At 34.6% G+C, this 26290-nt stretch overlaps 1 protein-coding gene and 1 long non-coding RNA gene across 2 annotated transcripts in view; one reads left to right on the top strand and one right to left on the bottom strand.

The window, feature by feature from the left end:
* Positions 1-16283, bottom strand: part of LOC112858713 (transmembrane protease serine 11G-like) — a 30458-nt gene extending 14175 nt beyond the window's left edge. The window contains exons 1-5 of the mRNA XM_086702837.1: positions 16247-16283; positions 15885-16043; positions 13669-13787; positions 10563-10630; positions 9770-9930 (exon numbers count right to left, since the gene is read on the bottom strand). Of these exons, the coding sequence (XP_086558963.1) occupies positions 9770-9930; positions 10563-10630; positions 13669-13787; positions 15885-16043; positions 16247-16283 (544 nt within the window). The remainder of the gene's footprint in view (positions 1-9769; positions 9931-10562; positions 10631-13668; positions 13788-15884; positions 16044-16246) is intronic.
* The window catches only part of LOC147581957 (uncharacterized), a 286206-nt gene that overhangs the window by 187305 nt on the left and 72611 nt on the right, over positions 1-26290 (top strand). The window lies entirely within an intron of this gene.

Genomic DNA, 26290 nt, shown 5'->3' with positions numbered 1-26290 from the left:
TCTAAAAAATGGGGAGGGCACAGGCCACATGGAGGTAAAGTTTTTATACTTCATTTGAAATGTTGACATCAGTAGGTTGTGGCTAGTTACATGTGTGCATATTAATACATAAAGCAACCACTAGGACAATTATACATAGTGATAAACTTAAAAACATTACAAATAATCAAAATGGAACTCTAAAAAAATATTGATGTTACCCACAGGGAGGGAGAAAACAAGCAACAGAGACATAAGGCACAGCACAAATAGAAAGCATTTATAATAAAATGAGAGACTTAAGCTCTAACATATCAATAATTACTTTAATGTGTAAATAGTTTAAATACATCAATTAAAAGAGAATGGCAGAGTATAATTAAGAAGAAATGGCTCAACTATTTTCTTTTTACACTGAAATATCTAAATTGAAAATAAAAGGTAGAAAAAAGATATATCACACAAATATGAATCCAAAAAAAAACCAGTAGTGGCTTTATTAATTTCAGATAAAGTGGACTTCAGAGAAGAGAAAAATTACTGGGGACATAGAGGGACATTACATAATGATAAAAGGATCAATTTACAAAGAATATGTAGCAACTTTGTGTGTTTACAAATAGCAGAGCTTCAAAATACATCAAGCAATAACCGAAAGAGCTGAAAGAAGGAATAGACAAATTCACAATTATAGTTGGGGCTTCACCATCCCCTAATATCAACAATTGACAGGATTACTAGCCAGAAAATCAGCAAGGATATGGAATTAAACAACATCAACAACAAGACCTAATTGACATTTATAAAAAACTCCATTCAGCAATAATAGAAGGCACATTCCTTGCAAGCAGCCATGGAATATTCATTAAACTGGACCATATCCAGTGTCATAATCTTATGCATATTAAAAGAATTGAGATCAGATTATGTTCTCTGTTCATGGTGGGGTCAAATTAGAAACCAATAACAGAAAGGCAATGAGAAAATCTCCAAACACGGAATTAAACAGCAGACTACTAAGTAATATGGTCCAAGAAGTCCCAAAGAAAATAAAAACATTACATAGAACTGAGGGAATATGAAAATACAACATACCAAGTATCATGGGATGCAGATAAAGCATTACAGAGAGGAAAGTTATAGTACTAAATGCTTATGTTAAAAAAGAGAAATAATCTCAAATCAACACTCTGAGTTCCTAACTCAAAAAAACTAGAAAAAGAAGAGCAAAGTAGGCCTAAAGTAAGGTAGAAGAAGGAAATAGTGAAGAAAAAAAATCAATCAAGATCAGAATTTCAATCAAGAGTTAAAACAGAAGAATAATATTAAAAAATCATTGAAACAAAAAACAGTGGTTGTAAGAAAAAAATCAATTGAATTGATAAGCTTCTAGAAGGTTGATAAAGATAAAAATAAAGAAGACAAAAATCACCAATATCAGCAATTAAATGAGGGGATATCACAAAAGAGTCTTCAGCCCTTATAAGTTAATTAAGGAATACTTTGAACAACCTTACATTCATAAGTTTGATAATTTAAAAGAAAAGGATGGATTCCTTGAAAACCATAAACTACTAAAATTCATCAAAGATGGTATGGATAACCTGAACAGTCCTACTGTTAAAGAAACTGAATTTGTAATAAAAGATTAGAAACGAATCCTTAGGCCCAGATGGCTTCACTGGAGACTTTGGCAAAACATTCAAAGAATTGGGGCGCCTGGGTGGCGCAGTCGGTTAAGCGTCCGACTTCAGCCAGGTCACGATCTCGCGGTCCGTGAGTTCGAGCCCCGCGTCGGGCTCTGGGCTGATGGCTCAGAGCCTGGAGCCTGTTTCCGATTCTGTGTCTCCCTCTCTCTCTGCCCCTCCCCCATTCATGCTCTGTCTCTCTCTGTCCCAAAAATAAATAAATGTTGAAAAAAGAAAAAAAAACATTCAAAGAATTAACACCACTTTTACACAATTCCTTCTAGAAACTATAAGAAATGAGAACATTTCCTAATTTATTTGATATAGCCAGTATTATCCTAATACTGGAATTAGATAAGAAAAGAAAGCACACTAATATCTGTCATGAATTTAGATGCAAAATTCTCAGCAAAATTTTAACCAATTGAATCCAGCAATGTATGTAAAGAATAATATGGAGTGATGAAGTGGGTTTATTCCAGGTACATAAGGATAGTTCAATATTTGTAAATCAATTAACGCAATCTTCCATACCAACAGACTACAGAACAAAATTATATGATTATGTCAATTGATCTAGAAGATATATTCAACAAAATTTGGCACCTGTCACACCACCACACCCATCTATCATAGTCACAATAAAAACATTTGAAAATAACAAGTGTTGATGAAGATTGGGAAATATTAGAACCTTTATACATTGTGGTGAGAATGTAAAATGATGCAGCCACTGTGGAAAACAGTTTACAGTTCTGTAACAAGTCAAACATAGAGTTACCATATTGCCCAGAAATTCCACTCCTAGGTATATATCCAACAGTATTGAAAACTGATATTCAAATACTATACACCAATATTTATAGCAGTACTATTCACAATAGCCAAACAATGGAAACAGCACAAATGTCCATCAACTGATGAATAGGTAAACAAAATATAATATATCTATAAAGTAAAATATTATTCAGCCATAAAAAGAAATGAAGTATTGATACATCCTAAAACATGGATGAACTCTGAAAATATTATGCTAAGTGAAATAAGCCAGACACAAAAGTAACATATTATATGGACTCATCTATATGAAACATCCTGAATAAGTAAATCCATAAATACAGAAAGTTAACTAGTGGTTGTCAGGGGCTGGGGGAAGGGAAAATGAGTGCTTAATTGGTATAGGATTTCCTTTGAGGTCAGGAAAATGTCTTGAAACTAGGTAGAGATAATGGTTGCACAATATTATCAACTTAATGCTACTAAATTGTACACTTTAAAATGGCTAATGGTTAATTTTATGTTACATAAATTTTATCTCAAAAAACCACACCCATTTATGATAAAAACTCTTGGTCCATTAAGAGGTATTTTCTCAACTTCTTTGATGAACATTTACAAAAAACCTATTTCTAACATCATACTTAAAGGTGAAAGATTGAATGCTTTCCCTCTATGACAGGAAATAAGGCAAGAATATCCACTATCATCACTCTTATGTAACATAGTACTGGAAGGTCTAGCCACTGAATAAGATAAGAAAAACAAATAAAAGACATACGCATTGGATAGAAAAAAAGAAAACTCTATTTGAAGATGACATAATTGTGTACATAGAAGACTCCAAGGAATCTACCAAAAAAAAAAAAAAAAAAACCACCCACAACAGCCTAGAATTAACAAGTGAATTTAGTAATGTTGCAAAATACAATATCAATACTCAAAAATCAATTGTATTTTTATATGCTGACAATAAGCAAGTAGAAATCAAAATATAAAAACATGTTTACAGTTTCTCCAAAGAAAATGAAATATTCAGTTATAAATGTAACAAAAATGTACAGGATTTGTATGCTGAAAGTTACAAAATGCTGATACTCAACATAGTAAAAGAGGTCAATTTGCCCCTAATAGATCTATAGGTCTAGCAAAATTTCTATCAAAATCTGTTAGGGTTTTTTTTTGTAGATATATATAAGATTATTCTAAAATTTATTTAAGACCTAAAGTATTTAAAATAATAATGATAAAGAATAATAAAGTGGGAGAATCATCCTTCCCAATGCTAAGCTTGCTATAGAGCTGCAGCATTCAAGAGAGTATGATCCTAGTGGAAGGATAAATCAATGGAATATAATGGAGAACCCAAAAATAGATCCCCACAAAAATGCCCAATTAATTTTTGATAAAGGAGTCAATGTAATTCAGTGAAAGGTGGGCAGCAAAAAAAAACCTCACAGCTTACACAAAAATGAGCTCAAAATGAATCATACACTTTAATATAAGATATAATGTAATGTGAAGCCTTCAAATTTTATAGAGATATGTATAAAATGTTAAAAAGTATAAGTGTAAAATTACAAAATTTAGAAAAGAACATAGGAAGTAATTGTCAGAGACCCAGGACTAGGGGAAGATTTCTTACCAACAACATAATCCATAAAATGAAAGTTTGGTTGGTTGAATCTCATCAAATGTAAAACATTTCCTATCTGTTTATGGGATGAAAAAGCAAATGTCAGAGTAGTAGGAATTATTTACAAATTACATATCTGGCAAAGACCTTGCATCTAGAATACATTAAAACCTTGCAAAATTTGATATTTAAAAAATGAAAATCAACTCAATTAGAAAAAACTTGCACATTTTGCCAAAGAGGATGTATAGATGACAAGCAATTAAAAGGATTTTTGCTATTATTAGCTATTGGAGAAAATAAAATTAAAGCCATAATAAGATATAACTATACACCTATCAGAAAGGCCAACATGAAAAATAGTGATAACACCAAATTCTGGCAAAGATTCAGAGAAACTGGGTCACTTATACATTGCCAATGGGAATGCAAAATGTACAGCCACTCTGGAAAGTAGTTTTGTAGTTCCTTTCAAAACTCAAAATGTTTTTATAAACCCAAAAAATATACTCTTGGATGTATCCCAGAAAAATGGAGACTTATTCTTTTTTCTTAATATTTTTTTTTAATTTTTTTTCAACGTTTTTTATTTATTTTTGGGACAGAGAGAGACAGAGCATGAATGGGGGAGGGGCAGAGAGAGAGGGAGACACAGAATCGGAAACAGGCTCCAGGCTCCGAGCCATCAGCCCAGAGCCTGATGCGGGGCTCGAACTCACGGACCGCGAGATCGTGACCTGGCTGAAGTCGGACGCTTAACCGACTGCGCCACCCAGGCGCCCCAAAAATGGAGACTTATTCTTATAGGAACATTTATACCAATGTTCATAGCAGCTTCATTGTAATAGCCAAAATCTTGAAACTACCCGAATGTTAGTCAATGCATGAGTGGTTAAACAAACTGTGGAATACAATGGAATACTACTCAGCAATGAAGGAACACATGATTGATACACACATCAACATGGATGAACCTCAAGAAAATTACACTGAGTGGAAAAGGTCAAGTTCAGAATGATACAAAATGTATGGTTTATGTGACATTCATGAAATAATTATAGAGATGGAGAATAGATTAGTGGTTGCCAGAGGCTAGGGATGGGTGGAAGAGATGGGTATAGTTATATCTGTGTCCAGATAACACAAGGACAACGCAATAAGGTACAGTTGAATATATTGATGGTAGTAGTGGTTATGCAAGGCTACATATGTGATAAAATGGCATAGAGCTGCACCTACACACACACACACACATACACACACAAATGAGCTCATATATAACTATGATACCTGAATAAACTCTATGGGTTTTATCTATGCCAATTTCTTGCCTTTGATGTTGTGCTATAGTTGTCTAAGATGTTAACTTTACCAAAGGCTGGGGGAAGGGTGCAAGAGCATGAGATTTCCCTATAAATTGCTTTGCAACCTCCTGTGAATCTATACTTATTTCAAAATATTTTTAAAAGTCAAGCATCCCAGTGGAAAGTCTGAATTACTTTTCTATTCTTCTTATAGAATATTAAAAACATTGTCATTTGAAGAAGTAATCAGAGAATAAATATGCAGTCAAAAATGTAAAGGGATAACAGTGAGGTATTACAGAGGCATACCAAGAAACTAATTAATAAAAATAATGTCCTTTTTTTTTCTGGATTCTATATGTAGTATATTAGCTTTTTAAAATTTGTGATTTGTGATTTCTTTCTTATTCTAACTAAATATTCACTTTCCTACCTAAAATAAAATTTATTTCAATAGTGGGTGAGATATTGGATCTGGTTGAAAAAGATAATATAGTGTTTGATTAGAAACAAGACATGAAAGGGGTTAAATGAAATATTACTGATAAATCTTCTGGTTAACTTATTATTATGCTAAATAAAACTGCTATGAAATATATTAAATACTAAATTTAGAAGGGAAAAGCCCTACTGGCTGAAAAAATTAAGACCATAAAACGATTTTAAAATGTTAAAAATTTTTAAATTATACTAGTTATGAATGAATAAAAGTGATATCACATGCTATTTGGCTTTGATCTGAGATAATTCACAAAGAGAGGCAAAGTTTATGCATTTTAAAAGCAAGCAAAAAAACCCATAACTGACCTAAATGATTAAAAAAAAAAAAAAAGACTACCACTTACATCCTCTCCTAGGGTGTGAGGAGCATCAGATTATGCTAGTCCAAAATATGTCACTTTGGTATATGAGTTATTTTGAATCAAAGGTAAGTGAGAAAAAGCAGATACAAGAAATTCCTCTTGCCCTTCCTCTATTTGCCTAAAGGCAGGACGTAAATTTACAAAGGTGTCCCTCTTCTTCTCTCTACCAGGAAGGAGAAAGGTTAATTCCTAGAGATAATTTTAGACCCTATCAGCCTGGAGAAGGCACCAGAAGAATCTTTATAACACTTTTACTAACTAGCCTTTATCTCTGTCCTTGAAAGCCTAAAACTACTCTCCTTTGTTCTCTCATTTCTTCACAAATTTGTTCCTTGATGAAGATGCTATAAAAGCCAAATTCTAAGCCACCTCTTTGAGTTACTCATTTTCCCCTACTTATCTTCCATGTATACATCATGTTAAAAAACTTTTGTTTCTTTTTTCTTGTTAATCATCTTTTATTACAGTAGTCTTTTATTATAATCAAGAACTCAGAAGTATGAAGGGAAAATTATTTTTCCTCCCTACAAGTAAATTCCATGAATTTGTCTTTATATTTATATTGTATATATTTATATGATGAAAAGAAACAGAAATAGAGGCATAATTAGGGATCATAAAAGAATTAATAATTTCATGAAGGGTTTAGGGTAAAATCAGTGACTAAAAGTACACTTTCTTGAGACACTGGCAATATTAGCTAATTCTCTCTTCCAACTAATTGTTTTCCCCTCCCTCCCTCCCTTCCTCCCTCCCTCCCTCCCTCCCTTCATTCCTTTCTTCCTTTCTTCCTTTCCCTTCCTTTCCCTTCCTTTCCCTTCCTTTCCCTTCCTTTCCCTTCCTTTCCCTTCCTTTCCCTTCCTTTCCCTTCCTTTCCCTTCCTTTCCCTTCCTTTCCCTTCCTTTCCCTTCCTTTCCCTTCCTTTCCCTTCCTTTCCCTTCCTTTCCCTTCCTTTCCCTTCCTTTCCCTTCCTTTCCCTTCCTTTCCTTTCCTTTCCCCTCCTTTCCTTTCCTTTCCTTTCCTTTCCTTTCCTTTCCTTTCCTTTCCTTTCCTTTCCTTTCCTTTCCTTTCCTTTCCTTCCTTCTTTCCTTTTTCCACCAAAATCTAGTCACTAGAATCACTGGAGAGTATTATGACTTGTATAAAATGAGAAGAAATCTTCATAAGGCTATAAATTTTAGAAAAAAAATCACCAAATTATGCATGAGCACTTTAAATTCTGCAATTTTTAAAAATGAGATATACATAGATAACTATTTATCAAACTTGTACTTTATTAACTCTGAAAGCTACACTCAAAGCTTCCCCTTGAGCTTTATTGTGATCCTGTATAAATTACTTTTATAAAATTAAACAATATATTTCTGCATTGTTTTTTCTTTGTTGGACTCAAGATATTAGCCAACTAACTCTTCTAATATTTGTGTTTGGGGGCTATGTGTGTGTTTTAGCTTTCCAGATACCCTTTTCAAGAGATAAGTTAATCAATTCCCCAACTTCCTAGGATCAGTGTTGCTAAAGATACCTGAGAAAGCCCATAAAATAATACATTACATTAATATGTTTATACTTTTCAAAGCATTTTAAAGTTTTTCCAAAGGATAAATTCACAGTTGCTACTATTTTCATTTTGCAAAATAGGAACTGAGACCATTTTAGCAACTTACCCAAGGCTGCACTACCATGGTTATCGCTGGGACAGAGGTCTCCTGACTTCTAGTCTAAGGTTCTTCCCACTACCACCTGCAGTGTCTCCTAGAATACATTCCATGCATTTTTCTTTTTACTATATATACTGAAATGATTTCTCTCACCCTATGAAACTCAGCTTTTGTTTTTAAAATTTTTCTGTATTTGCATGCAGTTCTAAAAGTCTATATGGAAAAAGGAATGATTCCAGTTTCCTCAGTGTTCTGTGGTGATTGTTGATTTTAAGACTGCTTCTGTTTCATGCCCACTTTCAGGAGATTGAGTTAGTTTACACAGTTAAAGATAGAACACTTTACAAATACCAACGTCCTGCCCTGTGCTGAGTTCTGTGCTAATCTTGGGTATGTGGTTGTAACTACAGAAGACACATTTCTAATATTCAAGAATGTCAGTCTTTTGCAAAGATAGATGAAATAAAATATGTGCAAATTAATTTCTAAGCACCCTCGGTAAACACAGAAGTCTCAGGATGAATGATGAATCTGAGAAGAGTTTTGCATGGGAATGAGGATTGTCTTAAAAGTAACTTGCTTTGATAGGCAACTGAAGATCTGGTGATGTATGGTTCACCAGGAGATCCCTGAATAGACCAATCCCCATCCTGATCCAGCAACACTGTGAAGGGCCTAAGTGCCCTAACACCACAAAGTGGGAGTCGGGGTGGGCAGATAGATCGAGAAATGATGGAATTTAAATTTTAACATTTGGCTTCATGGGAACTCAAGATTAAATCACATTTTTTAAAAAGTCAAAATTTCACATGTACCTATATCCTTAACAAAATGTTTTCTGCAGGAAGTCTTGTCTCTGCTGTCTAAAGCCCAGCACATTGGATTCAGTCTACTCTGTTCTATGTGCATGATAAACAGAACTGAATGTTGGCCATTACTCACAGAGACTCAAAGTTCTTCAAGCTATTTTTTTTCTTTCTGGCTTTTGCCAAACCAAATGCAAGTTTCTCTTCTGTTAGTTTATTACAATGTATCTGCTCTAGTGCTCTGGACAGTTTGGCGGGGGGGGGGGGGGGGGGGGGGGGTGTACCAAGGGAATACTTATTAGTAACTTAATTATCTGTCAGCCTTAGAGTCTCATATCATAGCTTACATAAATTCTTGTAAATATGACAACTTCAAAGTTAATATATATGAGGCTAACAATAGCCTTGGAATTATAATGAGCTTTGTTTAGTCTCATACCCCAAACATTTATCACCTAGTTCCTTGCCTGTGTTGCAAATGATACGGTGCCTTTATGCCAGAGGCAGGCATCATCAGGGTCTGACATTTTTCTTATTCTGTTTCCTCTATGGCCCTAGGCCAGTCCTATCCTGCATGCTGTAGGAAGGCTTATTGTAGTGTCAGAAAAAGAGCCAGGTCTCCTTTCACAGGAGCCCAAATTATGTTTGTGTTCCACATATCATGATTTCTGTGTTCATACCACTCTTACATTCTGGATTCAGATTGAAGAAAATATTACATCAGAAAGAGCCAGGCACTATAGATTACTGTATCAGTAGCAGAATGTAGGTTTTTATCTCATACATGCTTAATTAATTCAAACAATTCCACCAAGAACTTTAAAAAAATTATATTTGGGTTACAGTGTAATTTATGTTTCATAATTATTTCTATACTAACCAAAGGAAGATAATATTTGGTGTCGATTGTGTGGGGATTTGTTTATTATTAAGTAAAGGAGAGATTTAAAAATGAAAAGTGGTTTCATTTTATGGTGAAATAAACTTTTCTCTGTAGTTGAGAATATTGCTAAAATGATAAACTCTAACAAGGGAAGGAAAATGATATTTCTTGCCTCTAAGATGAGGTAATGAAGTATCTGTCTTCAAGAAGCTGTCATTTAATATCAGCTTCTGATGCAAAATGTTGTCAGCTTGCCTTTTTATTGTGTCTGCATTGTTAGAAACAAACTGAAATTTAAGCAATACATCTGTTTTCAAACCATCATTACTTGACCTGAAAAAGAAAAACACCACAATGAGTGAAGTCATAGCCATAGTTGTGATTATTTTATAACTTAGTATTTAAATATTAGTTACATCTTCAAGAAAATCAACATAAATATTTTATGTATTTTATTCTCATGGATTTTTCCTCCTTCCTGTGTCATATAGGTGTTAATACCTGAATTATTCCCTCCTTGTGTAACTTGATCATATTCAGAGAAAGCTGAGTATCTGAGAGTTCTACATTTTTTTTTTCTGGAAAAATACATCAAAAAACACTTGTTAAATCCATCAACTTTGCGTATGTTTTCTTGATTTTTAAAAATTCACAATATCTATTGTTAAAAAATAAAGCAAGCAAAACTGAGAAGAGTATTTAAGGATTGTAAGAATCTTTAACTAAAATGCAAGTCTTTAAGAGGACAACCAGTAGAATATATTGTATCAATACCCAAACTAAGAAATTCTCTCCCTATAGGTACTCTATACAGAAAGAATAACAATTAAATGTAATAATATTAAAAAATTTGTGCTCTTGTTAAATGTGAGATTTTTAGATCCTGTCCACAAATGGAACAATTGAAAAATAACTAAATAATACAAATTGTCTTTTCATTATAAAAATTAATTAGTTGTGATTACCTGAGAGTGACAACATGAGACTTGATGTAATAATGATTTAAACTGGATCTTCGAAATATCTGATCTATCTGAAAAAAGAAAAAAAAAAACAACAGTAAATAACTTTTAAAATATGAATTCACACATTTCAGTATATCACAAAAATGCCTGTGTAAAATCTGCAGTTATAGCATTTACTTCTAAGTTTGCAACTATCCTCAGAAAGTTCATTTGGGCACAATCCTGGTGTCATAAAGGTCATCCTTATAAGTGGATGCTGATTTTTGAACAATTTGTCACATGATCCAGGATGGCTGATATAAAGACTTGAATTAAGCTAGATATTTCAGTAGCCAATATAAAATATACATAGGGATGGAGGTGCTGAGACTGAATTTCTTTGAAAATTTGATGTGTATAGTCATTATCATTAAAGCTCAGCTATCATCATTGATTGAAGAATCAGTTTTGTAGGCTTTAGTGAAATTTTTAGGCCATGTTTTGATCCTGTGGCAATTGGAGGAGAGGTGCAGGATGTGTATTTATCAGGTACTTCCTAAAAAAGTATATTCATCAAGAAAAAATGCATGAAATAATTACTTAGAAAAAACAAGACTATATATGCCATTTGTATGTCATTTTAGACTTTTCTCTGTGGGATAATTTCTCTGTACTATAAATTCCTAGAATAAATTATTTCTTACTAAAACCACAGCTTATTAAAGAATCTATGCTTTTACAAACCTGTTTATTATCATTAACTTTTCAAGTTGGCTTCTTGAAAAAAAGACTGACCATATGCCAAACCTTAAGTGAACTTGAGTCTCAATAATCAGTTTCCCAAATCAAAGGTGAAGAGCTTCAAATATTGAAACTGGGTCTGTGTTGAACAAATGCTTTTCATGCAGTTAATTTGATTTATCAGTTCTTTTCTGGCGAAGTGCCATGCCATATCATATTGGATGATTTAGTGAGCATGTTTATTGAGAAATCAATAGCAAAAAAATGAATGACCATGTGTCTTCCTACTAACTGATTATAAAGGTAAAATTGGTTTTTAAGGAAATATTTTTATAGCATACGTACATTTATAGAATACATACATTTGGTTTTTAAGGAAATATTTTTATAGCATACATACATTATTTGAGAAAACAAATACATATTCATTGTAAAAAGTTATAAAAAGCAAGCAATACAGCAAAAAGCATTAAAATAATTTCTAAGTCACCATATAGAGAACCTGCTATTTGTATTTTTGGTTATGTACTTCCAGATTTTCTATACACATTAATATGTCTTTATATATGATACTTGCATATCTTATATATAATCATAAATTTTCTGCTTGCCTCCTTCCATTCTCTTTCCAATTTCATTATTTTTTCTTGTTTCTTTTGAAATCACTGCTTTGTGAACCATGTATTACCCATGGTAATTGAGCATATAAACAATTTAGATTATTGAACTCCACAAAAAGTTTCTAAAATTCATTTTAGGCACTGGTTTTAATAATTTCTTTTAGGAAAATATTTCCTAGAACTATAACTCATAGTCTAAATCAGGGGTCAGCAAATTACAGCCTGTAGGAAAAATCTAGACAACCATCTAAGAATGGTCTTCCCATTTTTTGAATAGTTGAAAAAAATCAGAAGAAGAATATTTTGTGACATCTAACAATTTAACAAAATTCCACTTTAAGTGTCCGTAAAGAAGTAGTACTGGACCATAGCCATACTTATTTGTTGTATTATCTTATGGCTGCTTTTGCACTCCAGTGACAGATTTGAATAGTTGCCAAGAGACCACATAACCTGCAAAACTGAAAATATTTACTATCTGGTAACTTACAGAAAAAAATTGCCAACTTCTGGTCTAAATTACTGTAATTCCCTTAATTATGTTGTCTCCATTCATACTCTAGAGGAGAGGGCCAATTCTAGTGCGTTATTTACTAGTCATCTCCTTGAAGTGTATTTTTATAGTCCTACCACATGACAGGCACTGTTATAGGCACCAGAAATATAAGAATTAGTAGACTTAGCCCCTCACAAATTCAGAAGGACAAAGCCATACAAAATAATAATGTTGTAACAAGGTGGTAAGTGCTTTAGCAGAGGTGTATAAAAAGTTCTGTGAGAGCACAGGAAACAGATGCTAACATTTATTTGGACATAACTTTTCATACTTTTTATTCACAACATAAACCAGTCTTCAGAATAACTGAGGGAGGTAGGTGAAATTATACCTGTTTTGTAGTTAAAACTTTGACGGGTCAAGGAGCTTTATCAAAGCTGATAGTCTGTCAAAAATTAAAATTTGGATATGAATATGGATGTCCTGACTTCAATGTTTAGACTGTAATTTAATATTTTGCTTCCTATAACAAAATATACCCTGCCCTGATTATTTTTTCTTAATCAAAATTTCCTTATGATGTGTTTTTGGAAAGACATGTCAATCCCACTCAGTTGTAACCTTCAACTCATTTCATCAGTTTTTACTTTTGGTTGAGGAAATGAAGAAAGAAATATGTCTGAAGCTGGCAAAATGATCTATCATCTTTGGTCAATGCTAGGCACAATAGAAGCTGTGTACACAACTGAAGTCTTCAGTGGAAGAACTGGTCTGTATGTTTCTGTGGTGTATTTTCAGGAATAAATATTTAGTATAACTTGCCTGGTGGGAAATGTACGAGGCTCATAAATACATTAGGTGGTTAAAAATTGATACATGGTAATGTTTGTGTCTGAATGATTGAGTTATGTTTCCAGATAACTCTAATAATTTCATTTTTTATGTTTGAGCTATTTAATTTTTCTGTTGGGCTTCTATTATTTAGTCTTTGATGCAATTATTCTTTGTCCAGGGTATTTTTCCAATTTTCCTGTGAAAATGTTGGTAGAGTTGCCAGAGTTAGCAAACAAAAATGTGGTTACATTTCAATTTAAGGTATAGGCATGTTTAAAATATTGAATGAAATATATTTTCAGGAGGATATGAAATTAAAATTTAACTGAGCATTCTGTATTTTATCTGGCAATCCCAGTATAGGTTCAATCATCTCTTAACTTTATTTTAACCTTCTTCACAATAGTATTATTGGTAGAAATGATGCCAGACTTACCTCATTATTGACTTTTTGTTTCAGGTCTGTTCTAATTTTTGAGTGCTCAACTGAAAATTCAGGATTATATTCAATACTGGGGATCTGGAAGGAGGTTTGGTAATAGTAATATTTCTGATCTGGAAGGGAGAACAAAAATGGACGTTTTTGCTTTAGTTCATTGAGTTGTATAAATATCAGAAGTAGAGGGGATAACATAGAAAAAAATCCTATAATTGATGAACTATTGGGAATTAAAAATTCAATAGCTGTGGCCAAAACCTCTCTCTAACCTTTTCTTTTCTTTCTCTCTTTTTTTTTTTTTTTTTGAAGTAAAATTGGCATATAATATTATATTAGTTTCAGGTGTACAAGATGATAATTTGATATTTGTATGAACTCCAAAGTGATCACCACAATGTCTTGTTATCGTCTGTCACCATAAAATTGACCCCCTTCACCCCTTTGGCCCATCCCCAACTTCCCCTCTGATAACTTCTTCCTCTCTAGTAACCACTAATCTGTATTATGTATTTATGAGTTTTGTTTTGTGTATTTGGCTTGCTTTTATAGACTGCCCATAAAAGTGAAATCATATAGTATTTATCTTTCTTTGTTTGACTTATTTCACTTAGTATAATGCCCTCAAGGTCCGTCCATATTGTCTCAAATAGCAAGAATTCCTTCTTTTTTATGGCTGAGTAGTAATCCATAGTGTGTGTGTGTGTGTGTGTGTGTATCTGTATCTATATAATCACATCTTCTTTATTCATCCATAAATAGACACTGAAGTTTTTTGTGGATTTTGGCTACTGTAAATAATTCAGCAGTGAACTTGGGGGTGCATATATCTTTTTGAATTAATGTTTTTGTTTTTTTCAGATAAATTCCCAGAAGCAGATTAGCTGATTCATATGGTAAATCTATTCTTAATTTTTTGAGGAACTTTCATGCTGTCTTCCATAGTGGCTATACTGATTTATACTCTATCAGTGTATGTGGTTTCCCTGTTTCCAAATCTTTGCCAATACTTGTTATTTTGTCTTTTTATTTTTTTAAATTTATTTTATTAATTTTTGAGAGAGGGTGCAAACAGGGAGGGGCAGAAGGAGAGGGAGAGAGAATCTTAAGCAGGTTCAATGCCCAGCACGGAGCCAGACGCAGGGCTCATCTCATGACCATGAGATCATGACCTGAGCCAGAATCAAGAGTCAGATGCTTAACTGACTGAGCCCCCTGGTTACCCCTATTTTTTTGTCATTTTTATAATAGTCATGCTAGAGGTGTGAGGTGATATCATGGTTTTGATTGCATTTCCCTGATGATTAGTGATGTTGAGTACCTTTTCATGTGCCTGTTAGCTATGTGTATGTCTTCTTTGGAAAAATGTCTATTCAGGTCTTCTGCCCATTCTTAAATTGGATTGTTTGGCTTTCTGTTTTCGAGTTATTTGAGTTCTTTATATATTTTGGATATTACCCCTTATTGTACATATGAGTTGCAAGTATTTCTAACCTATTTTTAAGATCACACATTCTCAGAGTTATGTGGTTGTCAATTGTTTCATAATAAAATTATTACCTGTTAGTAATAATTCATACATTTAAGCTGTTAATTAGATAATGACAGAATATAATATATCCTCATAAGTTAACCTTGAAGTCAGAATTGCCACTAAAATAAATTTTACCCTCAGTACATTAAATATTATTAAGCAATATAATAATATGTATTGCATTGTTCAAGAGATAATATTATATGAACCAGTTCAAATTTTAAATGCTAGAAATAATTTTTATACATAAAGGATAATCATTTCCCAAATGTAGATAAGTTTATGCAAATTAATACTGCTTCATACGAAGTATGCATAGATTTATGAAAACTATTATTGCAATTAAAATTGCACTCTATAATATTAGAAAATATTAGGCTTTGAAATAAATTGAGTGGCTCTTGAAATTTTCTTTTTTTTTTTTTTTTAAATTTTTTTTTTTCAACGTTTATTTATTTTTGGGACAGAGAGAGACAGAGCATGAACGGGGGAGGGGCAGAGAGAGAGGGAGACACAGAATCGGAAACAGGCTCCAGGCTCTGAGCCATCAGCCCAGAGCCCGACGCGGGGCTCGAACCCACGGACCGCGAGATTGTGACCTGGCTGAAGTCGGACGCTTAACCGACTGCGCCACCCAGGCGCCCCGAAATTTTCAAAATAATACAATGAGGTATATTCTTACCAAATGCCAAAAAATACACAAGGAGACCGATGATTATTGATAGAACCAACACAACAGCTGTGACAATAAGGGCAGTCATCCATGGTTTCAGTGAACTTGTCCTTCTACCCAGTGTTGCTGGCCTTTTGAGAGAGAGTTGTATATTAAAGTCAAATAGAACTTAAGTACTAAAATCTTAGTTTTTCATAGTTTTGATATAGAATTTTTTTTCTCTAGAATTCATGGTTAGCTCATATTACATTTAGTACATTAAATATATTGTTCTATAAAAAATCGAAAAAAATACTAAAATACTGTTAATGAAAAATATAACTGATTGACATTTGACTTTATATTTTGATTTTAGAAAGTCAGAATTTTACTGCAGTTGACTACTGTTTCATATACTTCCTGGCCCATCACGCTAGATTTTCTGAAATATGTTTTTCTTTGTTAAATGAACTAAAAACATATTTCACTCATGTGGTTCACATCCAAAAAGCCTCAAATAATGAGAGCATCTGGGTCACTCTTCTCATTCTAGCATAAACCCAACAGAGGCTCAAAGTGATTACTAAAGGCTCAAAGTTGGATACAATCAATGATCTGGTAATAGCAATGTAATGGGACAGATGGTAGCTATACTTGTGGTGAACATAGCAAAATGCATAAACTTGTCAAATTACTAAGTCATATACCTGAAACTAATATAGCACTGTGTGTCAATAATACTCAAATAAATAATAATAATAATAATAATAAAACCTTAAAGTTGGGTGTTGGGGGAACTGGAATTAGGACTTTGGCTTTTAGGGCTTTTTTCAGACCTCTGTACTTAATCCCATAATCCTGATTTATATGACAAGTAACCTGTAATGCATATGAAGAATATCTAGAATAGGACAGGTTGAAGAAAAACAATAGAGCTATAAGGAAGAAATAATAGGTAGATCAAAAAGAGATCATCAATATAATGAACAAATAAATAATTATAGCTCAGGACTTTGGACCCGGGAACTTCGTGGTGTGAGAACCACTGGTTTGATGAATATCTATTTCATAGGACTATAAGATTTCAGACCTGTGATTTTTAATAGATGATATTGGATAAAACAGGCCATATTTACCTGAGTAAATAATCAATTTAAACAAAAATATTAAGACAATAGTAGTACCAGTAGTATGCAAATATGGCAAAAAGCATGAAAGTGGTATGCAAATGACTGATATTTCGGAAAAACAGTGTGGAGGCAGGGGGATGTGACAAAGTTCTGTCCCTATCCCAGAGTCAGGGCCCAAAATCTAAAGGCTAAATCTGGATAATTACAGAGTTGAGACAGTCTAGAATAAAACTGGCATGGCTTGTCCAGGAACATCTGATTCACGGGAGAACTAGGCAGGAATATGTCTCTGAAAGTTAAAGGTACTGGTTCTTGTTCTGTTAAAATTACACATGTAAAAGCAGAAGAAAGAATTACCTTCCCTGGATCGGTGGATGGTTGTGGTAAAGTGGAAAGTAGATCAGCACTAAATAATTGAAGATATCACCTTGGGGTACCTTTTGGCATCAACAATCTGGAAAAAGTGGGGATATTTCTATATCCTTGTATCTTCACAAAGAAGTTAGAGGCAGTTTCCTCACCCAAGAACCATCAACTTGAGCTCTAATAAGTATCTCAGGTAGCACTGGTTCTGAGTTTTGTTGTGTTTCTGGAAGAAGCTAAAGTTACTCTGGCTTGCCACTCTTTCTTTGGTTGGTAGCAAGACAAGAGTATTAAAATCTACAAACATCTGAGGTATCTTTAGAAGAGCTGGGCAAGGAAAGAGCTGATGAAAATATTCACTGCCTTTATTAATAGAAGACCATGGGCAATCATGAACTCATTCAGTTAACATTTACCAAGTTTCTTCGTGTGCCATTTTCTGCTCGGGATTCAAAAGTGAATAAGACATAGTCTCATCTTCAAGAATGTGTAACCTAGCAACACATTAAGTAACTACTAAAATACAAGAGATAAATACCATAATGGAATTATGTCCAATAAGCAATGAGAGATGAGTGTATACAAATGGTTTTGCCTTAGAGAACTTATCCTTTGAACAGGGTCTTGGAGGCTGAGGAGGAACTGGTGAGAATGATGTCTACCACAGGCAGAGGGAACAACATAAACAAAGACAAGGATTTCTCAAGGATATACATGAGAAAGTAGAATTTATGAATGCGAATATAGATATACCTAATTAATGCATGTATTAATGTATGTATTCATTAGTTAACTCAGTGAATATTTATTGAGCATTGCTATGTACAAAACAGGGGAATATAATGAAGAATATTCAATAGATCTTCCTCTCAAGGAACTTATAGTCTTATAGAGAAGGATGGCATTGTACCAAATTGCTCCTAGAGCTGTAGAGTATTTCTAAGACAATTTCAGAGAAGGACTAATGATTTCTCTTTGGAGGAAACAGTGGTTGAAAAATAATAATTTTTATTTATTTGTTTATTTATTTTAACCATGATAATTTTTTAAAGCTTGAAAATGCTGGACCCATCTTTCCTCTCCTCTGAGTCAGATATGGAAAACCATTCATAAGGAGGCAATTTAGTTTCAAAACAAAATTCTCTTTGAACTGTTTTACTTCTGACACCAGAAACATCACTAAGAATGAATTATAGTCTTACATATGGGTCATATTGAAAAATTGTGTGAGTACATTTTCTTTGTTTTTTTATTTAGAATTTTTTTTTAACATTTATTCATTTTTGAGAGACAGAGACAGAGCATGAGTGGAGTGGGGGGGGGGGGTGCAGAGACACAGAATCCAAAGCAGGCTCCAAGCTGTCAGCACAGAGCCCAACACAGGGCTCGAACCCACAAACTGTGAGATCATGATCTGAGTGGAAGTCAGACGCTTAACTGACTGAGCCACTCAGGCACTCTGAGTACATTTTGTTAATTATGTAGACATGCCCTAAAATGTATTCTTAAATGTTTTTTTAAAAAATGAAATAATTTTTCTTCCTGATTTTGTTCAGTACTAATCTAATTTTAACTTAAAAATTGATGAAATATCACTGGCTGTTCTAAATTGGTGGAGTTTGTACCTCATAGGTACTTGGCAAATATTTGTCTACTAAACAAAATTTTGTGTCATAAAAAAGCAGGCAGCCCTAAATTATTTGTGACAAAAAAACCCCCAAAAAACAAGAAAACACTTTTCAGCAGAAAGTCTTGCAAGAGATTAATTTCTTCAAATATGGTAGGAGGAGAAATGATCTTAAGCATTTATGTGGGATAGAGATACAATTATAAATTTTGCACTTAAAAATCTCTAAAGGACAATTCCTTCCTTCTCTTGCTTTCCTGGCTTCTCCTTCCCCCTAATCCTTCCAATTCAAAGAATTGAATTTTGGTCAGACTATCCCAGCCAGATGACTAAACAGATTCAGTGTAGTGTAGGAAAATCCAGCCTTAGAGAAACCTTTGACATTCAAACAAACAAAAACACTTAAAGTGACCTCACCTTTGAAGTGTTTATGCCAAAGCAAAGATGAGCAGTGACAAAAGTTACTCATTCAACAGGTCAATCACAAAAAGTCAAAGCATTTTTGATCCCTCCCCTCCCTTTGGTTACATTCTGAGTGGCTCATTATCCAGACTGTCTCATGGGGAGGTATTTCTTAACCAAAGCTCAGCAGAAGGGAATGAACTCTCCTTGCTCTTATCAGTGTCAGCCATTTTCTTTCAATGTAACAATTTTTTACCAAGGTACATATTCAGGTCCTTCCCTTTATATAGCTCTCCTACCATCTACTGTTTTCCTGGAGCTTTTAAACATTTTATATAACCATAATATTGTCCCTCAGTGATTCAAAGATGAGAGATAAAGGGTTTTCTTTCTGCCACAGCCATGGCCACATGACTTGAAGGGTTCATGGTCTCTGAAAGAGGTTATTCATTGTAGTTAAGGATGTGGGCTCTGCAGCCGGCCTACCTGATTTCTTATCCTGGCTCCTCCTCTGTGGGACCTTGGGCAGTCCTTCAACTTCTTTGTGCCTCAGGTTCCCTTTATCAAATGTGGGTAATGATACCTATCTTGTGAGATTATTGCAAGGATTAAGTGAGTTAATATACCTAAAGCACTTAGGATAGTAACTAAAACCTAGTGAAGACTTAGGAGTTTTGATGATTTTATTATTTTTATTACCAAAAGCAGCAGACAAAGGATATCAAGCAGATATCCTTGTACATAGATGAGATGGGGTGAACTGGTAGAAAATATGTGCTGGATGGTAGATGTGCCCCTCATGAAGGAAAGAGGTGAGAATTGGTGCCCAGGACCTTGGAATCTGAGTGACTACACTGGCCAGAAACTATGCAGAGACTGGGAAGCCCCTTAGGAGCCTAGAAAAGCCCTGATGATCTCCAGGGAGAGTTCCAGCAGATAAGAGTCTAAGCTTGAGATAAGGGGGGCTACCAGAGCCTTCAAGAGTAATCCCTAGTTTCAGAAGTGGGCATTATCAGATGAACACATTTTGGAGAATCCATAAGGGGAAGAATTACAATAATGGATATGACAAACAGACAAGATAATTGAATCACCTGGCTGGGGTTTTAACCCATTGCCTAGGGAAGACAGAACAGTTCTGGAAGAAAGTTGTTGTTGTGTAAGTATCAGGAGGTGATGGTGTTATTATCATAGTAACAGTGGCTTAGCAGTGATGATGATGATTTTAATTGTACCACCAGATATGATGAGACTTGCATAAAATCTGTGATGTGAGTAGAAATACTACAAATTATGAAAAAGATTAAATGAAAAGATTTGAGCTTTCTTTTATCTTTCGTGTTCTGACAAGCTGTGTGTCTTGTTTCTATAACTCCACATTATGCAAATAAGGTAGACATAATGTCTCATAAGTGAAAAGTTGACTAATGTCATAATTAACTGGTATTTTAGCTGATAAGGTTCAGAAGGGGATAATTAAGTTCTGTTCATGAATGCAAATTTGCATGAAGTTCTATAAGAAGCTGTTTCTTGAAGGAAATTTTAATTTTTTTAAGTTTATTTGAATTGAGAGAGTGTGTGTGTAAAAGTGAGTGTGTGTGTGTACATGTGTGCATACACGCGCGAGTCGGGTAGGGGCAGAGAGGCAGGGAGAGACACTTCCAAACAGACTCCACACTGACAGAGTGCAGAGCCCAACATGGAAGTCAAACTCACAAACCATGAGACCATGACCTGAGCTGAAATCAAGAGTAAGATGCTTATCAGGCTGAGACACCCAGGTGTCCCCCTTGAAAGAAAATTTAGAGTATTGAGGCAATTAAAACCTGATGAGGACCAAAAAGTTGCATAGGCCATTGGCTTATTGCATTATTGAAGAGAAGGTGATCGGCCAGAGAAGTACCACACTACTTTAGCCAACACTGGTTCAGTTTTGTTGGTACATTTTCTTGCTTTTATTAATATTTTCAAGTAAGCATCATTTATCCTTAATCATCTCTCTTCCTACTGCTGTTTAATGACAAATTTTGACCTCCACAAGAAGGCAGGGATTGTTTTGAACATTGAAGCATGCACAGATGTATTAGCTACAAATATTTTCTAATGAACAAGTTCTACTGTCACTGTATCTAACCACAGGGAAATATTTATTTCTAAAAATTAAACTTGAAATGTGAAAAGAAAATGAGGTAAAGCCTTTCTTGAGTCAGAAAGAACTATTGAAAGAAAGGTTTGTTACTGCTAGAGAAGTCACATGAGTGCCAAAAGGGAAGAGTAATGATAGGTAGGTAACTTTGACAGCTTTAGTGAATAACTGTCAGGAGTTTTTACATTTAATCAAAACACACTTTGAGCTGCCAGAGCCTTTTGATGTCTTCCTTCCTTCCTTTATTTCTTTAGCAACTTTATTGAGATATAATTCACATACCATACAGTTTACTCATGTAAAGTGTAGAATTCAATGGTTTTCATTATATTCACAAAATTAACTATCACCACAATCAATTTTCAAACCTTGTATTACCCCAAACAGAGACTCTGTACCCATTAGCAGTCCCTCTCTATTTTTTCCTAACTCCCTGACTTTAGGCAATGACTAATCTACTTTCTGTCTCTATTGTTTTGTTTATCCCAGACATTTCATATAAACAGAATCAATCATATAACAAATGTCTTTTGTATTTGTCTTCTTTTGCTTAGCATAATATTTTCAAAAGCTATCAATGTGATGGTATGTATCATTTCCATACTGTTTTCCATAGTGGGAGGTTAAGACTTCATTTGTTTTCTTTTGCCCAAATAATATTCTATTTTATGGGTATGCTATATTTTATTTGTATATTCATCAGGTGATGGACATTTGGATTGTCCCTACTTTTTGGCTATTATGAATCATGCTTCTCTGAGCATTCATGTTCACATTTTTGTCTGGAAATGTGTTTTCATCTCTTTTGCATGCATAGCTAAGAGTGGAATTTCTCGGTCTTATGATAACTCTATGCTTAACATTTAGAGGAACTGCTAAACTTCCCCAAAGTGCCCACACCATTTTACATTCCTATCAACAGTGTAAAAATGTTATAATTTCTTCACACCTTCACTAATCTTTTCTTTTTTTTCTTTGCTTCTCCATAGTGGTTTTTCTTTCCGTTTTCTTCCTTCTACTCATTTCTTTTGCTTTGTTCTTATTGTATCACCACCCTCTTTTTAGCTAAGTCTGTACATTTATTATTACACTGTTCCTTTACTGCCCTTTACTTTTTTAAATAACGTTTTTAAAAGACAAATATATGTGTTAATAAGATTATTCACAGTTTTCTAGATTACCCACTCTGTGAACCTTGAAATCATAGGACATCTCCCTCTGCACAACTGCTTCACATAGTCAGTCTACCTCTGAATTTTCCTTCCCATTTGTCCCCTTCTTTGCATGTCCTTAACATCATCATACTTCAGGCATTCAATGTGTCTCACCTGGACAAACACAGTAGCTATTAATAGATCTCTTCATGCCCAGATAATTTCCCCTCAAATACATTCTACAGTGTTGCTGCCAGAATTATCTTCCAATTATACACTTCTAATAATGTGATTCTGTCATTCAAAAACCCTTGAATATTTCTCATTGTGTGTGCTGTAAGCTCTTTGGGTTAGTATTCATTCATTCGTTCAATCATTCATTGAGGATATATTTATAGAGATCCCACTATGTGCTAAAACTGATTCTGCTGCTGGAAAAACTGTGGCAAAGACCGATAAGTTATCTCCTTTTATGGAGCTCACAGGCTAGTGGAAAGAGGCTGAAAATAAGCCAAAGAATAAGTTTCATCTCATGAAAATAAAGCATATTAATGAATAGAGAGTGGATGCCTAACTGAGTAGTAAGGAGTTGTCCCTGCAGAGATGCCATTTCAGCTGAGAGGTGAATTGTGAAGAAACAGCTTCTAGAAACTTTACTTCTGAGTAAAGAACAACTAGGTGGCAGCAAGTTCCTAAAGCTAGAAAAAGAGTGTGAGCTTGTTGAGTTCTTGAAAGAAATCAGGCCAGGGTGCTGGATCATGATCGGTCCCAGAAAGAGTAGAAGAGGTTCAGCCAGAGGGACAAACAAGTATCAAGTCATGGGGCCCCTGAAGGCAATGCCAAAACACTGATAATTCAAAGTGTCATAGGAACCCACTGGACAACTTTAAATATAGGAAGAACATGATATAATTTAGATTTTTAAGAGTCTTTCATTTGGTGTATCTAGCTTAATTCTGGGTTTTTAGTGGATAGTACTTCTCTTCACGTGTGTTATTCTGTTTCTTACATTCACCCATTCCTGTTTTGCTCACAACACTTCCTCTGCCTAAAATATCCTCTCTTCCCCTGTATTTCTAACCTCCTCTTTTCACAGCTGCTGGTATTTCCATTTCTGGAAACCTTTCCATGTACTACTCCAATGCCTTCTCCCTCCTCTAAGGGCCAGTTCCTTTCACTGCGATCCTACTCCAGTTAGCAGCCACCTTGAAGTTTCCTCTACTGCGTTGTTGCTATTTTGTTGGGTTGGTTGTGTTCTATTTCATGTTCTGGTTATTTGTGTCACTTTGTCCTTCACCCTACCCCAGCTGTCCAGCAAGATATATGTTCTATATCTTGTTATTACCAATAACTTCAATTTCTCCACAATCTAAATTTTAATCAACAAGCTCTGCAACTACCACCACTCTTTTTTTTCCAGCTCATTACCTTAGTACCCTGACTTCACCCCCACTGGTACTTACAATACATGGATCCTACTATCTTTTCACTGTCTCCCATCACCCTCATGGTGACATTGCTCTCTTACTTGGCATAAATCCCATGGTCTCTAATTATACTCATTCCTGGCATACATCTTTCGTCCTGTAATCTTCTCTCTGTCATAATCATCTAACAAAACTCCAACCCTGGTTAAATACAACTTTATACCTACTCTGTGTTTATACAGATATGGCTGGGAAAAAAATACCCAATTTTGCTGATGAGTCTCATTGTAAATGCAGGAGCACTAACCTCAAGTTGGCCTCAGTGCTTCCTTGCCATAATACTCATTTAGTTATTCTTTCTTTCTCCCAGTGTGAGAAATAGATAATTATTCATACCTTGTCTTTTCAAATCTTCAATACCTCCTCCTTCATCCTCACCCTCAGCTAGTGGCCTTAAAACAATTTCAGTGAGGAAATAGAAATAATCAGAAGAAAGTATCCACCAACACATCTGCCACCCCTATTGTGCTTTTTTATCTCTTATTTCTGTGCCCATCTGTGTTCTCTGCCTTTCTTCTTGTTATAACAATACTGTTTAACACAGTGTTTGGCCCAAAGTGGGCAATAAATTCTGGTTTATTCATTGAACTGTTCTGTTCAAAACATTGTTCTGTTTTCTGCAGAGACAATGAAATTTAACTGAAGGGCATATGGGATAAGGAGTGAAAACATTGGGTTGTAGTCTTATCCCCCTACAATCTGAGAGAATCACTTTGAAAAGATGAAGTCAAGAATTAAGACAATTATCTAGATAATTTCTCCTAATTGCCCAGAGAGTTTTCTCAATATCCCACTCAGCTGTATAATCTGGTCTGTATGTGATCTGTCACATATTTGAAAGTTCTCTGGGTTGCTGTGGCCTCATGAGGAAGAAAGAAGCTGACAGTAGCGTATTTATTGGATTGTATCTTAATGCATGTATTGTGCACTATTATGGGTCAGGCTTTTAATAAGATGTTTGAAGACATTACCGTGTTACAATATTTTACACATTTTTACATGATATTCCATCTCTTCTAGATAATTCTGCATGTATCACACAGTCTTCAACAGAAAACAAGCAATATTTCTCACATTACTTTTTTTTTTTAAAGAGATTGCTTTGGTCACAGCAGCCTTACCAGCGTTCTGAAGAGAGGTTGCATGTATGGGGTGGAAAGAGCCCAGGTCGTTTTCAGACAAAATGCCTTTGCTCTCACTAGTCACATGACCTTGCCTCATTTATTACAGCCTGAGTTTATTAATCTGGAAAATGCAGATGACCCCTACAGAGATATAAGAATGAAGAGCTAGTAAATTCTCACTTGATATTAGCTCTTGCTATCAGACTTGGATGAGGAAGACTGGTTGACCCTGCTGAACAAAATGGGATGGCTTAAAAAGTATAAAAAAAAAAAAAGAAAAGAAAAGAAAAAAGAAAGAATGAAAGAAGAGAAAAATATAAACACTCTGTTCTGACCAAGGCAGTCCAGCCACTGCGTAGAAGTCACACTCATTTGGGAGATTCCTGTCTATGTGATAACTGAGTGTACAGACAGTTCTCTTGTCCCCAGTTTCCTATGACTCATCCTCACATTTCAGTGGCAAAATACCTGCCACAGGGTGACTGTATTACTTCAGTTAAATATAAATGGCATTTGTATATATATGATAAGCTATCTTAATTGTTGGGAGTTCTTTCTGTCTGTGTTTGATAAATTTGCACAGTGTAATCAGAGCCTCATGGGGGTGGTTCTAGAGAGTCTTAGGGCCCCTGAGAAGATAGGGAGTGGTCCTTCAGTCAAGAATGCCCCACCTTATTTCAAACAGGTTTGGGAGAGCGGCGGGTGAGGTAGAGGATGGAAGGGTGAAGCACAGGTCACCCTAACAATAATAATAATGATAATAGCTTTAATTTATATAGCACTTTATAGTTTTTAAAGAGCTTTATCATACCCCGTAACACTTGATCTGCACCCCCATCCCATAACTTTGTAAAGTTCACATGGTATGATTGGCCTATTTTTCAATTGAGGCTATAAAGATTTACCCAAGAACATAAAAGTACCAACTATTGGAGCCCACCTAAGTTCCTCGTCTTCTACCTGTGAACATTTTTCTCTGTGGAACACAGGTTCTAATCCAAAA

This window comes from Puma concolor, chromosome B1 (assembly GCF_028749965.1).
Source record: "Puma concolor isolate L17-30 chromosome B1, mPumCon1.1.hap2, whole genome shotgun sequence".
Classification (NCBI taxonomy): domain Eukaryota; kingdom Metazoa; phylum Chordata; class Mammalia; order Carnivora; family Felidae; genus Puma; species Puma concolor.
The sequence above is the reverse complement of the archived record's forward strand: the minus strand, read 5'-3'. Positions and strand labels throughout refer to the sequence as shown.